This window comes from Hemitrygon akajei, chromosome 19 (assembly GCF_048418815.1).
Source record: "Hemitrygon akajei chromosome 19, sHemAka1.3, whole genome shotgun sequence".
Lineage (NCBI taxonomy): Eukaryota > Metazoa > Chordata > Chondrichthyes > Myliobatiformes > Dasyatidae > Hemitrygon > Hemitrygon akajei.
In genome coordinates this window covers 2,347,940-2,364,717 of record NC_133142.1, presented here as the reverse complement: position 1 = coordinate 2,364,717, position 16,778 = coordinate 2,347,940, and the positions used below count along the sequence as shown (strand labels likewise).

Below are 16,778 nucleotides of genomic sequence, written 5' to 3'. Positions count from 1 at the left end.
CTCCTCACACCCCCTCCCCCCTCCCCCCGGGAGCGCGGTGCCGGCTCCCCCCCACCCCCGGACAGGCGGGCTTGAAGTGGGGTCACATTCCATTTTCCTGGTAACAGATCACAAACAAGAGAGAATCTGCCGGCGCTGGAAATCCAGCAACACACACAAAATGCCGGAGGAACTCAGCAGGTCAGGCAGCATCTATGGAAAAGAGTACTGCCGACATTTCGGGCCGAGTCCCGTGTCATTTTGTGTGTGTTGCTCGGATTTCCAGCATCTGCAGACTTTGTACAGATGGCGATGAGATTACTCCACTGTGAAGTCTCTTCCAGCAATGCCCACCCCGAAGTTTGAATCTTCCCTTGGACGGGAGTTCACTGTCCCCCCACCCCCGTGATCTCCGGATAACAGACTCGCTCTAAGGGGGATTGGGTGAATTTACATTCTGATTGTCTGCCGCCGTCGGACTAAAAAAACATAATTCACGTTGTGGGATTGGCTGCTGGCTGTGTGAGTGTTTCGCAGACCAGCCTCACTCCTCCCGGGGCTGCCGGTAACTCCGGCCAATGTCTGTGTCAGTAACTGGGGAAAGCGGGGTAATCCCAGCTCGGGAATCGTTTTACCAGGGGTCGCGATCTTCAATAACAGCGGATCCCAGCTCTCCTCTCCCCACCAACCCTTCCTAACCCTCCCTCCTCTCCCCACCAACCCTTCCTAACCCTCCCTCCTCTCCCCACCAACCCTTCCTAACCCTCCCTCCTCTCCCCATCAACCCTTCCTAATTCCCTTTACCCCTCCCCACCCCACCAACCCTTCCTAACCCCCTTCTCTCCCCACCAACCCTTCCTAATCCCCTTTACCTCTTCCCACCCCACCAACCCTTCCTAACCACTCTCTCCTCTCCCTACCGACCTTCCTAATCCCCTTTACCACCTCCCACCGCCCCTTGCTAATCCCCTTTACCCCCCACTAACCCTTTTTCCGTCCACCAACCCTTCCTAATCTCCCTCCCCTCCCCTCCGCTCTCTAAATCCATACTTCCGCAGAAAGGGCTGGGGCAGGTGTGCGGAGCTCCGCCCTCGCCGACAGCGGAGGCCGAGTCTCGGGAGGGGTTCCCACGGCCGGCAGCCGATTGCGGACGGCTCAGGTGAGGTGGGAGTGCCGCTTTGTCCAGGGGCAGGTGAACGACACATACTTTACTTCAGAAGCGACAGGAGGCGCTTCCGAATTTCCAGCATCTGCAGATGTTCCCGTGTTTGTGACTCTACATCAGAAACTTTGTCCGCACAGTCCCGGCCTCTCGGCTCGCCAGCTTCGGCCGCAGCTTTCTCCTGATTCGGGTCACGGAACTGACAACGCGCCCAGGGCGGTCGTGAGGGAGCGCCGCGCGGCAGTGAGGGAGCGCCGAGGAGAGGAAAAGTGGTGAGAGCGGTGCTGAAGGGGGAGAGATGTCTGTGCCCCTGGCGGGGGGATATGTAGATGCTCCCCTGCCCTGTACCCCGAGTTAGGGTGGGGAGTGGGAACGGCAGCGAGAAGCTCCGGGGTGGGGGCCCTGTCGCCAGACCGCTAGGTGGGTGTTTTGGCCAATCCTGAAGTATGGTGGCACGGGGTCTGATACGCACAGGAAGATCCCACGGGGGTGTCAGGACGGGAAGGTGGCTGAAGGGGAACCGTGCTTTGCACACCCGGGAGAGGGGGGAGGACAGAGGGTCTCAGACTGTCCTCAGCAGCCTGCTGTCTGTGTGCTGTAAGGGGGGGGGGGGGGAAATGCAGAGGAGATTCACCGGGACGTTGCCAGGATTAGTAATGAAGGGTGAGTGTACAGGCTAGGGCTGTTTATTTTTCCTGGCTGAGGGAGGGGTGAATGAAATGATCAGAATAGAATTGGGATGGACAGTCCTGATGAAGGGTCTCAGCCCAAATTGTCAACTTTCTAATCCCCTCCGGAGCTGCTGCCGAGTCCCCCGCCATTCTGTGCGTGTTGCTTGGGTTTCTGCCCATGGTAGGAGTGTCAAAAAACACAGCTTTATCGAACAGTACAGGCCCTTCAGCCCGTCTAAGAGCCTCTTAAATGTCGCCAATGTATCTGCCTCTCCCGCCACCTCGGCAGTGTATTCCACTCACTTACCTCTGACACCCTCCAATCAAATTAAAATTATAAACACAGTGCAGATGCTGGAAACCCAAAGTAACGCCCACAACATGCTGGAGGAACTCGGCAAGTCAGGCAGCGTCTATGGAGGGGACTGAACGGCCAACGCTTCAGTCTGAGACCCTTCAGCAGGACGGATAAGGAAGGGTGGGAGATGTCAGAACAGCCCTTTAACACCTGGCTTCACCTATTCATCCCCACCCACACCATCACCTCTTGGTTCTGACATATCAGCTCTTCCTTTCCAGTCCTGACGAAGGGTCTTGGCCGGAGACATCCACTCTTTTCCACAGATGCTGCCTGACCTGCTGAGTTCCTCCAGCATTTTGTTTGTGTTGCCTTAGCATTACACTTACCCGTATTAGCCCTTTCCACTCCGGGTTTCCACTCGCTGACTACCTTTGGTCATCTTGGACACAGGTTTCAGGTGAAAGGAAGAAATTCTCACTGGGATAGGGGGGCCAGGGAGGTTAAATTATTTTTTACTCAGAATGTTTGATGTCAGGTTTATAAGATACGCTTATTATTATTGGCGTGTGAGAAGCTGGCCCTGCACAGTGTCCATACAGATCAGATCATTACACAGAGCGCTGAGGGAAAACAATGGCAGACACACAGAGTGTGCAGTGCAGGCCGACAACAAGGTGTAAGTCTACGATGATGAAACTGAGCTCAACACATCATTTTAGCGTATTAGCGACTGTTCAGCAGTGGCCGGACCTGCTTTCAGGCGTTTGTATCTCCTGCTGATGGGAGGGGGGAGAAGAGAGAACATCAGGGTGGGTGGGGGCTTTAATGATGCTGGCTCCATTACCGAGGCAACGGGGAGTGTAGACAGTGGCCCTGGAGGGGCAGCTGGTTTCTGCAATGTGCTGTGTCCATGACTCATGGGCAGAGCAGTTGCCATAGCATGACCTTTCCATTTTGGTGTGGTTGGGGGGGTTTGGGGGTTGATGTTCTTATTGCACTCTGTTAGGTTTTTGTGTGGGGTGGGGGGTTTGGGGTTAAAGTTCTTGTTGGGAAGGGGTATATAGGGTCAATGTTCTTGTTCTGTTTTGTTCACGGTGGGGGTTTGGGTCAATGTTCTTGTTGGGGAAGGGTATATATGGTCAATGTTCTTGTTGGGGAAGGGTATATAGGGTCAATATTCTTGTTGGGGAGGAGTATATAGGGTCAATGTTCTTGTTCTGTTTTGTTCACGGTGGGGGTTTGGGTCAATGTTCTTGTTGGGGAGGGGTATATAGGGTCAATGTTCTTGTTGGGGAGGGGTATATAGGGTCAATGTTCTTGTTCTGTTTTGTTCACGGTGGGGGTTTGGGTCAATGTTCTTGTTGGGGAAGGGTATATATGGTCAATGTTCTTGTTGGGGAAGGGTATATAGGGTCAATGTTCTTGTTCGGGAGGGGTATATAGGGTCAATGTTCTTGTTGGGGAGGGGTATATAGGGTCAATGTTCTTGTTCTGTTTTGTTCACGGTGGGGGTTTGGGTCAATGTTCTTGTTGGGGAAGGGTATATATGGTCAATGTTCTTGTTGGGGAAGGGTATATAGGGTCAATGTTCTTGTTGGGGAGGGGTATATAGGGTCAATGTTCTTGTTGGGGAGGGGTATATAGGGTCAATGTTCTTGTTCTGTTTTGTTCACGGTGGGGGTTTGGGTCAATGTTCTTGTTGGGGAGGGGTATATAGGGTCAATGTTCTTGTTGGGGAGGGGTATATAGGGTGGGGGTTTGGGTCAATGTTCTTGTTGGGGAGGGGTATATAGGGTGGGGGTTTGGGTCAATGTTCTTGTTGGGGAGGGGTATATAGGGTCAATGTTCTTGCTGGGGAGGGGTATATATGGTCAATGTTCTTGTTGGGGAGGGGTATATAGGGTCAATGTTCTTGTTGGGGAGGGGTATATAGGGTGGGGTTTGGGTCAATGTTTTGTTCCATTTTGTATAGGGAGAGGGGGGTTTGGGGGTCATTCTCTGTTTTGTGTGTGTGGTGGGGGAGTGAACGACTTTCATGTTCACTCTGTGTTTCGTGCTACCTAGACGACACATTTCAGATTTGTATGAGGACGCATACTTCAACAACGGATGAAGCTTTGAAGGTGCTTTCAGAAGAGGTGGTGGAATCCGATAAAATCCCTGCATCTGAGGGTCTCGGGGCATCTCAGTAGGGAAAGTAGAGCAGGGGATAGATCAAAAGTGATTAAATGTGATCAGTGTGGATAAGCAAAAGGGTCGGAATGCAGGAGATGGGCCAAAAGGTAAAGTACAGAGTAAATGAATAATTTTACTTTGTAGTTGAGGTTTCCTGTGTCTCAGTGTCTGGTGTCAGGGGCACAGCCTCAGAATAAGGGGTTTGTTAATCAGGGCAGAATCCTGGAGCAATTTCTTTACCCTAAGGGTGGGGAGACTGTGAAATTCTCCCCCCCCCCCCCCCCACCTTGAGCTACTGAGTCCATTCCGGATTAAGGGGCAATAGATATATAGATATTAGGGAACTGATGTTTCCTATAGTGGGGGAGTCTAGGACCAGAGGGCACAGATAGAGTTGATGTGGAGAGGATGTTTCCTATAGTGGGGGAGTCTAGGACCAGAGGACACAGATAGAGTTGATGTGGAGAGGATGTTTCCTATAGTGGGGGAGTCTAGGACCAGAGGACACAGATAGAGTGGATGTGGAGGGGATATTTCCTATAGTAGGGGAGTCTAGGACCAGAGGACACAGAGTGGATGTAGAGAGGATGTTTCCTATAGTGGGGGAGTCTAGGACCAGAGGACACAGATAGAGTGGATGTGGAGAGGATGTTTCCTATAGTGGGGGAGTCTAGGACCAGAGGACACAGATAGAGTGGATGTGGAGAGGATGTTTCCTATAGTGGGGGAGTCTAGGACCAGAGGACACAGATAGAATGGATGTGGAGAGGATGTTTCCTATAGTGGGGGAGTCTAGGACCAGAGGACACAGATAGAGTGGATGTGGAGAGGATGTTTCCTATAGTGGGGGAGTCTAGGACCAGAGGACACAGATAGAGTGGATGTGGAGAGGATGTTTCCTGTAGTGGGGGAGTCTAGGACCAGAGGACACAGATAGAGTGGATGTGGAGAGGATGTTTCCTGTAGTGGGGGAGTCTAGGACCAGAGGACACAGATAGAGTGGATGTGGAGAGGATGTTTCCTATAGTGGGGGAGTCTAGGACCAGAGGACACAGATAGAGTGGATGTGGAGAGGATGTTTCCTGTAGTGGGGGAGTCTAGGACCAGAGGACACAGATAGAGTGGATGTGGAGAGGATGTTTCCTATAGTGGGGGAGTCTAGGACCAGAGGACACAGATAGAATGGATGTGGAGAGGATGTTTCCTATAGTGGGGGAGACTAGGACCAGAGGACACAGATAGAGTGGATGTGGAGAGGATGTTTCCTATAGTGGGAGAGTCTAGGACCGGAGGGCACAGCCTCAGAATAGAGGGACATCCGTTTAGAACAGAGATTCACCACCTTCTGTCTAAAGAATTTCCTCCTCATCTCTCCTAAATTTCTGTAGCCAGAAAGTTATTGCCACAGTCAGCTGTGGGGTCAAGTCATTGGTTACATTTAAAGTGGAGTTTGATTGGCTGTTGATCAGTCAGGGCATCAAAGACTACAGAGAGAAGGCAGGAGAATGGGTTTCAGAGGGATAAAGAATAGCAGAACAGACTTGATGGGCCAAATGGCCTAATTCTGCTCCTGTGTTTTATGGAGATGATGTTTGTGGAGGAAAGTTATGAGGAGGTAAAGGATGGAGTCCAAGAAACTGAATGGTGTCTCCCTTGTGTCTTACCTTGTTCTACCTCAATACACTGAGTAATCAATTCATCCGCATGCAGGAGAAGCTGGTGCATGTGACTGCAATGAGCCCATTTCCTGATTTACCACATGGGGCAGCCAGTGACGGGAGAGGTCTGGTCTGATCCCGCGGCACTGGGATGCTGCTGTGTAAAATCAGGACTGGACCTGTCCAGCACTGAATCCGTCTGAGATGGAAGTGGCCTAGACTGGCCGGAGAACTGCTACTAAGGGTTAAAGTGTCTCGTCTCATAATCTCTTGAGTCTGGAGGTTGAAGGGTAATCCCACCGAGGTGTTTATAAGGATTAAGGGGATTTAATTAGTCGGATGGATGGAGAGAAACCATTTCCTCCGACACACAGAAACTAAGGCAGGGGGTGGGGGTGGGCACTGCCCACCTCCACAAGGCGGTAATTCCTCTGCTCCACCTCCCCATGGTTTAAACCCTCAGTGAACAGATCAGCTTCTCCAGTGTTGTGAACTTCATAAAGGAAAGATTAACTGTGTACGTCGAGACATCCAGTGAAATGTGTTGTTTGTGTCAATGACCAACACAGTCCGAGGATGTGCTGGGGGCAGCCAGCAAGCGTCTCTACACGCCCACGGCTTGCTGACCCTAACCCGTACATCCTTGAGACGTGGGAGGAAATCGGAGCATATGCTCACAGGGAGAACGTGCAAGCTCCTCATAGACAGAACGGGAATTGAACCCGGATCACTGGTGCAGTGAAATGGTGTGCTATCTGCTACACCACCATCTGGTCACACTATGACAATGCCTTTATACCTCAAGAGAGCTCCCAAATCCCACCCCTCTTTTTGATCCAATGCTCCCTCACCCCCAAAGCTGTCTAACCTTTTCCCATTTTCTGCAGTGTGGGTAACTGTATCTCTGTTCCGTTCAAATTGAATTGGAGCCCCCCCCCTCGTCGGCAGTCCGGCGGGGAGTGGGAAGCTGCACGTTCAGAGTTGTGGCTCCTGCCTGGGCAGGGCGAGGAGTCTGGTGAACCTGAGGAACTCATTGCCTCAGACAGCTGCTGAGGTCAAGTCACCGGGTATATTCAAAGCAGAGGCTGAACGGTTCTCGATTAGTCAGAGCATGAAAGGTCACGGGGAGAAGGCAGGAGAATGGGGTTGAAAGGGATAATAAACCAGCCATGATGGAATGGTGGACCAGAATCAATGGGCTGAATGGCCTAATTCTGCGCCTGTGTCTTATGATCTTTATGGTCTTGTCCAGCTGGCGGGGTGGAGATACGTCTCTACCAAAGGAGGTGTGAGGTGCTCCTTCCCTCCGCTGGCCTGCAGGTCACCCTTGGGCAAGGTGTAACCCCTGCTTAGCCCCCGATCAGGGTCACGTGAATCCATGGGAGCAGGTGGAAGATGGCTCTATGAGCAGCCGGTGCAGATCACAAGTCCTGGTTATGTGACCACTGACGCCAGGCAGACAATCTCTGAAGAGTATTGATCACGGCTGGGGTCACCCGACCTGTAAAGATATTGACCAGAGGAAGGCGATGGTAAACCACTTCAGCAGAAAAATTTACTAAGAGCAACCATGGTCATGGAGAGACCGTGATCACCCACGTCATAATGACACGGCACATGGTTCAGGCCAGAACTGATGGTCTCCTTTGTCCATGGAGGGGTATCTACACACTCCGAGGCTGGGCCACTGTGGAGGGTCCAGCTGATGTGAAGCTCACGGGCGGGCCTCCCTCCGAGCTGTTCTCAGTCAGCAGCAAAGGCAAGCCAGTACAGCTCTGGATTTGCCTCTCCGCTCGGCACAAAACATTGATCCAGCTCACGATGTGAGAAACTGAAGCCCCCGCAGTGAGTCTCTGCTTCCAAAGGGTTTAGATCCACTGCTTTGTTTTTACAGTTCATGAAACCAGAATCCCTGATGGCATTTTAACAATGTTGTCAAACCTTACGTTTGACAAGAAACACGTCTCTCCCTCCTGTTGTAGTTTGAAGTTCAAGTGTGTATGTCAGCTGCTCCAAATCTTACTGCAACACAGCTAACTTCAACAGTGACCCCTACGTCCGTCCGCAAAATTCAGCCTGCTGGGTCAGGCCACACTGGGGGTTCGGGGAGGGAATGGACACTCTCAGGCTGAGCCCAATCCGGGTGAAGGGTCTCGACCTGGATTTTAGCAGGAGCTCAGACAGGCCGAAGGGCCTGTTTCATTCCGGAGTGATTCTCTCACTGCTGCAGACGTTGATACCTATTGATCAACAAGTTGTACGGCCTCTCAGCTTTCCACTGGCTGCCTATTTCTAAAGAGTTCTCCCCTTCCTTTCCAGTCCCGTTGAAGGGTCTCAGCCCAAAACGTCAGCTGTTTATTCCTCTCCATAGCTGCTGCCTGACCTGCTGAGTTCCTCCAGTGTGTTACTCTGGATTTCCAGAATCTCTCCTGTTTCTGAATCGTAGTTGCCTACGGTAGGGGAGGCACTTGTCAGCCCAATTTGGACACAGCAAGCTCCCACAGCAATGTGAGACGAACTGGACCTCCTGCCTTAGTTCCAATGATGCATAAACGTTGCCCAGCGGAGCAGAGAGTACCCTCTCCTCTTCAAGGATATACCCCGGGGTTCTTTTACACCCTGCAGAGAGGGTGCTGGGGGCTTGGCTTAACAACTGAAGTTAAGATGCCCCACCCCACCCCATTCCACCCTTCTGCAGCAGAGGGGCATTAGGCAGGTGATAATCACAAGAGATTCTGCAGGTGCTGGAAATCCAGAGTAACACACACGAAATGCTGGTCAGGCAGCATCTATGGAGGGGGGAATCAACAGTTGATGTTTTGGGCTGAGACCCTTCATCAGAATTGGAAAGGAAGTGGTGCAGATTCCAGAATAAGGAAGTGGGAGGGGAAAGAATACAAGCTGGAAGGTGGTAGGTGAGACCTCGTGAGGGGAATGATGGGTGGTGCACAAAATAGCCTCGGGTCCCACACCACCAGGGTCAGGAACAGTTATTACCCCTCAACCATCAGGCTCCCACACCACCAGGGTCAGGAACAGTTATTACCCCTCAGTCATCAGGTCCCACACCACCAGGTTCAGGAACAGTTATTACCCCTCAACCATCAGGTCCCACACCACCAGGGTCAGGAACAGTTATTACCCCTCAGCCATCAGACTCCTGAACCAGTGAGGATAACCTCAACTCTGAACTGATTCCATCGGGAAGGAGGTACAGGAGCCTCAGGACTCACACCACCAGGGTCAGGAACAGTTATTACCCCTCAACCATCAGGCTCCTGAACCAGTGAGGATAACCTCAACTCTGAACTGATTCCATCAGGAAGGAGGTACAGGAGCCTCAGGACTCACACCACCAGGGTCAGGAACAGTTATTACCCCCTCAACCATCAGGCTCCTGAACCAGTGTGGATAACTTCACTCATCTCAGTGCTGAACTGATTCCACAACCGACAGACTCGCTTTGAAGGACTCACGTTCTCAGTATTGTTTATTTATTTGCCCAGTTTGTCTTCTTTTGCACACTGGTCACTTGTCCGTCTTTGTGTGTAGTTTGTCACTGATTGTGAATGCCCACAAGAAAATGAGCCTCATATGACCCGTATGTACAGTGCTAATACACTTACGGTGCCTCGGGTGTGATTACACAGAAGCGGAGATTCACCGCGGTGTTGCCCAGGACAGCTGACTACAAGACCGTGAGTCGCAGGAGCAGAAATAGGCCATTTGGCCCATCAAGTCTGTTCTGCCATTTCATCATGGCTGATCCATTTCTGTCTCCTGCCTTCTCTCTGTATCCTTTCGTGCCCTGCCTGACTAATCAATAATCTATCAACCTCTACCTTAAATATACCCACAGCTGCCCGTGGCAATGAATGCCATGGAATCAGCCATGATGGAATGGGGGAGCAGACTTGATGGGCTGAATGGCCTGATTCTGCTCCCATGTCTTACGCAGTGAGCTTCCACCTCTCCAAGGAGCCCTGACTGTGGTTTGGTTTGTTTTCTCCGGAGTATGGTGTTGTAAGGTCCAAGTGGACAAGGCCTTGTGTACAGAGGGGCGATGAAAACCACACTTACAGCAGCATCAGGGGTACAGAGCATCGGGTGAGCAACAATCACACAAAACAACGTTCACAGAGAGGGCCAGAACAAGACTTCCATTTGAGTGTAAAGTGTTGCTATACTGAGGTTGTGATTAGGGTTGTGTTGGTTGGGTCAATATGGAGCTGTTGCACAAGTGTGTGCCTTCAGGCTTCTGTACCTCCTACCTGATGGTAGCTGTGAGAAGATGCCCTGGCCTGGGTGCTGGGGACCTTTGATGGTGCAAAGTAGAGGCAGACACATTGGAGACAAGGATGATAGAAAAATAGAGGGTTATTTCTGCAGCTTCTTGTGTTCCAAGCTTTATATTCATTGTCCTGACCCATGAAAGCAAGGAGCTGTGTGTGTTCTTCCCCACCCTATAGACCTTTCGGGGAGCTGGGGGCTCGGGAGGAGACTGGTCTACAGACATCCATGGGACCTGGGCTTGTTGCTTAAGTTATTGGCCGACTCCAACTGCCCCTGAACAAAATATCATGTTGGGCGAATTCACAGGGCAGAAAGCCCCCTTTGGATGGTCTGGATTACTGGCTGGCTGAGGAGGGGAGACACCCTTCCCTGAAGGGCAATAATGACCCAAGTGGGGCTTTATGACATTGTGTAGTTTTGCGTTCACCATTCCTGACACCAGCTTTTAGACCAGATTTAAGTTAATTCGTGTGTGTTTAATCTTTGCTTTCCTCCCGCACAGGAAACTCCTGCTGATTCTGATCACCTGTCCATCCAGTCAGAATGAAATTACTGGCAGCCGCAGTCCTGCTCGGTAAGTGTATTCAGAGCCAATGTAAAACCGTGTTTCTTGGCTAAACCCCCCTGCATTTCTCTCTCTTTCTCCCCCTACTCCTGTATGGGTGTGTCTCTCACTCTGTCTAACTGAGTGGCTTATCAGGCATTTTGCTAAACCTCAGTTTGATCTGTAGAACGTGAGGGATGATGAGACTCATTTAAGGAATGTTGCTTTGCACTTTGACCTTCATCAGCCTGGATACTGTTCTCATTGAATCATTCGTACACTCCCCTGAGATTCTTTCCCTTTTCACTCCCCCTTGGCCTGACCAGTCCACGTCAACCATGGTGCCCAGCCAGCTAGTCCCTGGGGAACTTCTTGCTGTCCACATTTATCATTTTAGAGGGTTAGTTTCTAACCCCCTATTTCTAGAATCATTTATCATTTAATACCATTTTTTCTGACCCCCCCCAATCCACCACCCCCTATTTTTTGACCCTTCTACTAAGTCTTGCCTGACTCAGAATTTCCTGCACCTTATTTTCCGCTGTTCCACTGCCCTGGCCTCTCCAGCGTAGCAACTCTCTATGTGACATCCTCACCAATGTTCCCTCTCATTTTCTCACAACTGCATCCACCAGCCATTGCTCTGAGCAGGAAATTTTTTACTAAAAACTTAAAACCTAAAAACTGTGCAGCATTTTAATAAAACATTATATAAAAGAAAATTCAAGCAGTGTGACAACGCAGGCCAAATGCACGGGGGCATTTCAGTTACTCTGCAGCCATGCACCCACACTGCTTAGAGGGAACGGTGATCCTCGTAAACCTCAACCCCTGTGTTCTGATAACGTTTTTGCCAAACGGATGTGAATCATCGTGGTTTGAACCCTTGTGTATTTTTTTGTATTCTGAATCGGTTTTGCATTCTTACCTCTGGTACAAAGGGTGTGTCTGCTTTCTGTGGAAGAACCCTCTGTACAAATTGTCATTTATTTCCAGTCACCCTCTGCTGTGCGTGCTTTTACTGGTCAGTGCGCCGAATTACATGGACATGGGGAAAGTAGGCAAACAGCGGCCGGATTAGAACCTGGTTCGCTGCACTGACCGCTGTGCTACCGTACCGCGCATGCTCGCATATAGAAAGCATCACGGGAAAAGCGTAAGCATATGTTATGCACACCAGCGTGGCGGTTAGCACGATGCTATTACAGCTCAGAGACTTAAATTCTGGCATCTTCTGTAAGGGGTCTGTACGTTCTCCCCGTGACCCTGTGGGTTTCCTCCAGGTGCTCTGGTTTCCTCCCACAGTCCAAAGATGTACCAGTTAGTAGGTGAATTGGTCATTGTAAATTGCCCGGTGATTAGACTAGGGTTAGATTGGGGGCTGCTGGCTGGAGTAGCTCGGAAGGCCAGAAGGGTCTGATCCACCTTGTATCTCAATAAATAAACAAAACGAAATCATTTTTACAAAAGAACTCAATGAGACCAGAACAGTAAATTGTAGTACAAAGTGCTCTTCATGTTGCTGAACTGAGGTGACGAGGCTTGGACCAAGAACGGAATGGTTGAGGGGTAGTAGCTGTTCACGTGGGTCTGCAGTTTACATCCACCGCGGTAGTCCTCTCTCAGCAGAGCCTTGGGGGAGGGTTAACTCAGCCGACACGGCTGTAGTCTGTGGGGTGATCTGTCTCTTTGTGTTAGACCGGAGAGGTGATGGCCTGCACTTCGGCTCCCATTTTCAGCATGAATGTCAGACGCCAGATTACAGACAGAATGTGGAAGGAGCTCTGCCCCCTGGGCTGGTTCAGTGACATCCTGGATGTGCTGAATTATCTGTCGGTCCGGAGGGGAGGGGGTGCTGGGGGAGTTTGGTGTGAATGTGAATCGGCAAATGTATGAAGGTCTCCATCTGGTTGCTTAGTTACACGGACAAAAGGTTTAGAGCAGGGCAGGCAGAGTTCAGGAAACAAAGATCTGCAGCGGTGGAGGGTGGGAATCGAGCAAGGAGCCAAAGCTGGGGTATCCTGACTGGGATTATGTTGGTAATGAGGACTGTCATTGCGTGGGAGTGACATTGTTCCTGCCACTGTCTCCTAGATGGGCTGTTAACGCTTGGGTGGGTGTTCGCGATCCCATGGAGCTGTCAGGCGGTGGGGGAAAGAGTTCCTGGTGTCTGCACTGCCGTCTGCCCTGATTTGCCTCTCTCTCTCTCCCCCCCCCCGAGTGACCTCAATCTACTTGACAAACTTTTCACTGCGTCTCGGTGCATGTGACAATAAGGAGCCAGTGCACAGGGTGGGGCAAAGCTGCAGAAAGTTGTAAACTCAGTCAGCTCCGTCGTGGGCACCGGCCGCCCCAGCATCCAGGGCATCTTCACAAGGCGATGCCTCAATAAGGTGGCATCTATCATTATGACCCCAGTACCCAGGACATGCCCTCTTCTCATTGCTACCATCAGGGAGGAGGTACAGGAGCCTGAAGACACACACTCAACGATTCAGGAACAGCTTCTTCCCCTCGGTCATCAGATATTTGAATGGGCTTTGAACCCATGAACAATACCTCACTCTTCTGCCCCTCTGTTTGCACTATTTAATTTAATTTTTACACAGTTTATACTTCTAATTTTAATTTATAACAGTTATTATTTTGTATTGTAATGTACTGCTGCCCTCAAAACAGCAAATTTCACGAGCTATGTCGGTGATATTAAACTGATATTATTAACCAGTTTCAATCCCCTGAAGCCTCCCTCCCCACTACCCCAGTCCCCCCCCGTCAGTGACCACACCCCACAGTCCAGTCCCTCCCCTGACTCAGTGACCACACCCCACATGGGGTTTTCTCTCCATCTCTCTTACCCGCTGCCCCTTCCACTTGCCCCCATACCAGAATCCTCTCTCACCATCTCTTTCCCACACCTCATCCAATCCCACCCCCTCTGAACATGGAACTTTACTGCTCCGATTTGGCACACATGTTGTGCTTGCTGACATTTTAATCTACTCTAAAATCAATGTTATCCTTCCCTCCTACACAGCCTCCATTTTTCTATCATCCATGTTGCAATCTAACAGTTTAAATGCCCCTAATGTATCTGCCTCTCCCCCCACCCCTGGCAAAGCATTCCACACACCCACCTCTCTCTGTGTACAAAACCTGCCTCTGACTTCTCCCTATCATTTCCTCCAATCTGATTAAAAATATGCCTCTTCGTATTAGCCATTTCTACCTTGGGAAAAATTGTCTGGGCTGTCCACTGGATCTCTGCCTCATCATGATGGAGGTAGCAGCAAAGACTGTGTCAGAACGACAGAAAAAGAGTTTGGAGTGTGAAATGCACAAAACGTTCCTGAATGGTGCAATGGTATTACTGAAGCAGATCACAATATAATTATGGTTCACAATAGATGTGTCTGGTGTAAAACTGAAGATGGAACTGGACACAGTGTCAGCTTTGTCTGTAATTTCAGAGGCTGACTACAACAGAATGTTTTCTAAGCTGCAATTAGAAAAGACTTTGTTGAAGCTGAAGACTTACACAGGCAAACTGAAAGTGAATGTGACATATGAAGGCAAAACATAACCATTAGAGCTTTATGTATTGAAAAATGGAGGGCCAGTGCTTTTCAGACGTGAATGGTTGAGAAAAATCCAACTAGACTGGCACTCAATCAAAGCTCTTAGTGTGACATCAACAGGAAACTGCAGCCCAAATGGTAGCACTGGCAGAGACTGGCACAGCTGCTAATGCTAGTGAGGAGGTGATTGAGAAGGTAAACTCAAAGGCATGAGGGCCAGAATTGAACTGGATGAAACAGCAACACCAAGATTCCATAAAGCTCGTCAAGTGCCTTACGTACTCTCTTAAAGTGGATGCTGAACTGCAGAGCTTGGAGGCGTCTGGCATTCTCTCCAAGGTTGAGTGGAGCGACTGGGCCATGCCCATCGTCCTGATGATCAAGAAAGGGAAGGCTGGAGGCATTTGTGTATGTGGGGGTTTCAAGGTGAGCAACAACCCGGGGCTGCGTCATGTGCAGTATCCCCAGCCACAAATAGAAGACATTTTTGCATCTATGGCAGGTGGGGAGAGGTTTTCAAAGATTGACTTGTCACAAGCTTATCTGCAAATAAAGGTTGAGAAGTCAAGCAGGAAGTTCCTCAAAATCAACACTCACAAGGGATCGTTCTAGTATAATCATCTCGTCTTTGGCGTCGAATCAGCTCCAGCAGTTTGCCAAAGAGCAATGGACCAAGTGCTTCAGGATATCCCAGGAACTCATTGTTACCTTGAAGATATCATTGGGACTGGCAAAGGTGATGAAGAGCACCTCCAAAATCTGGTAAAGTGCTTACCAGGCTGAGTGAGCATGGTCTGTGCGCAAAGAGAGAGAAGTGTGAGATTTTTGAGAATGAAATCTCCTATTGTGGATTTGTCATTGACAAGCATGGCTTACGTAAGTCATGAGAAGATTATAGCAGTGTTTCAGACACCCAAACCAGAAAATATGTCACAACTCAGCTCTTGTGAACCTTGTAAACTACTACCACTGGTTTCTCTCAAACATTGCAACAGTGCTGCATCCATTGAAAACACCGTTACAGACAGGAGCAAAGTGGGAATGGTCAGAAAGATGTGAAAAAGCATTCAAGCAAACAAAGAGACTAATAACTTCCAATGAACTGCTCACCCATTATAACCCATCCCTGCCCATCTGACTGGCATGCGATGCATTCCCTTATGGCATTGGAGCTGTTTTGCCACATATTATGAAAGACGGATCTGAATGTCCGATTGCATTTGCTTCAAGATCACTGATGAGTGCAGAATGCAGCAATGCACAGATTGGCCAAGAGGCCCTAAGTCTAATATGGGGAATAAAGAAGCTCCACCACTACCTGTACAGAGAAAAGTTTATGCTAGTGACAGATCACCATCCCCAAGAATGGTGATTTTCAATCCCAGGAAAGGAATTTCTGTGATGATTGCTACCTGGCTACAATGTTGGGCACGGTTCCTTGGAACCCAACTCTGAACATAGAGTTCGAGGGTACCGAACTGCACAGCAACACTGATGGCTTGTCATGTCTTCCACTATTGGCAATTGAAGAAACGAAAGTCTTCATATTGTGACCCAGCAGAAGTGTTCTACACTGCACTGGTGGACCAGTTGCCAGTAACAAATTCTGAAATATGGAGAAAGAGGAACTGACCCGACGTTGTCAAAAGTCTATGAAATCACCATGCAAGGATGACCAGTAACCCTATACTCCCAGAGTTCTCAGTGAGACGAGACCAACTGTCCGAATGTCAAGGATGCTGAGGTGTGGCTCTCGTGTTGTGGTTCCCTGTAAACTGGGTACCAGAGTGTTAGAGAATCTGTATGATGGACTCCTGGGTACAGTCAAGGTGAAGAGTCTTGCCTGGAGCTACCTGTGGTGCCCGTTAACAGATGGACAAATTGAAGACTTGACCAAAAGCTGCTCGTCATGCCACAAAGTTTAATTTGCACCACCACAGACACCTTTACACCTGTGGGAGTGGCCATCTTCACTATGGCAAAAAGTACATGTAGACTTCGCTGGGTCGTTCATGGACTCCACATTTCTGATTGCTGTGGATGCTCATTCGAAGTGGCCTGAGGTCATACCAATGAAGTCAATCACCTCAGCAAAGACTGTCTCCACTCTGAGGACTAGCTTCTCCAGATATGGCTTACCAGAACACATTGTGAGTGACAACGGTCCACAATACATGTCAGAAGAGTTCAGACTATTCATGAAGAAAAATGGCATCGAACATTTCAAATCAGCTCCTCATCACCCAGCAATGATGGGGTTAGCTGAAAGGTTTGTCCAAACCTTCAAGAAGTCCACTAAACCGATGGACAAGGAGCACATTTCTCTACAGCACAAATAGACAACTTCCTTTTTGTGTGTCTGAACTCTGTTCGTGCGATGACAAATCAAACACCTGCAAAGCTGTTCATGAACAGGA

At 49.7% G+C, this 16,778-nt stretch overlaps 1 protein-coding gene across 1 annotated transcript in view; it reads left to right on the top strand.

Annotated features, from left to right (window-relative positions):
- Positions 1-373: 373 nt before the first annotated feature.
- Positions 374-16,778, top strand: part of lamb2l (laminin, beta 2-like) — a 242,899-nt gene continuing 226,494 nt past the window's right edge. The window contains 2 exon segments of the mRNA XM_073071978.1: positions 374-1,413; positions 10,742-10,813. Of these exon segments, the coding sequence (XP_072928079.1) occupies positions 10,783-10,813 (31 nt within the window). The 5' untranslated portion in view covers positions 374-1,413; positions 10,742-10,782.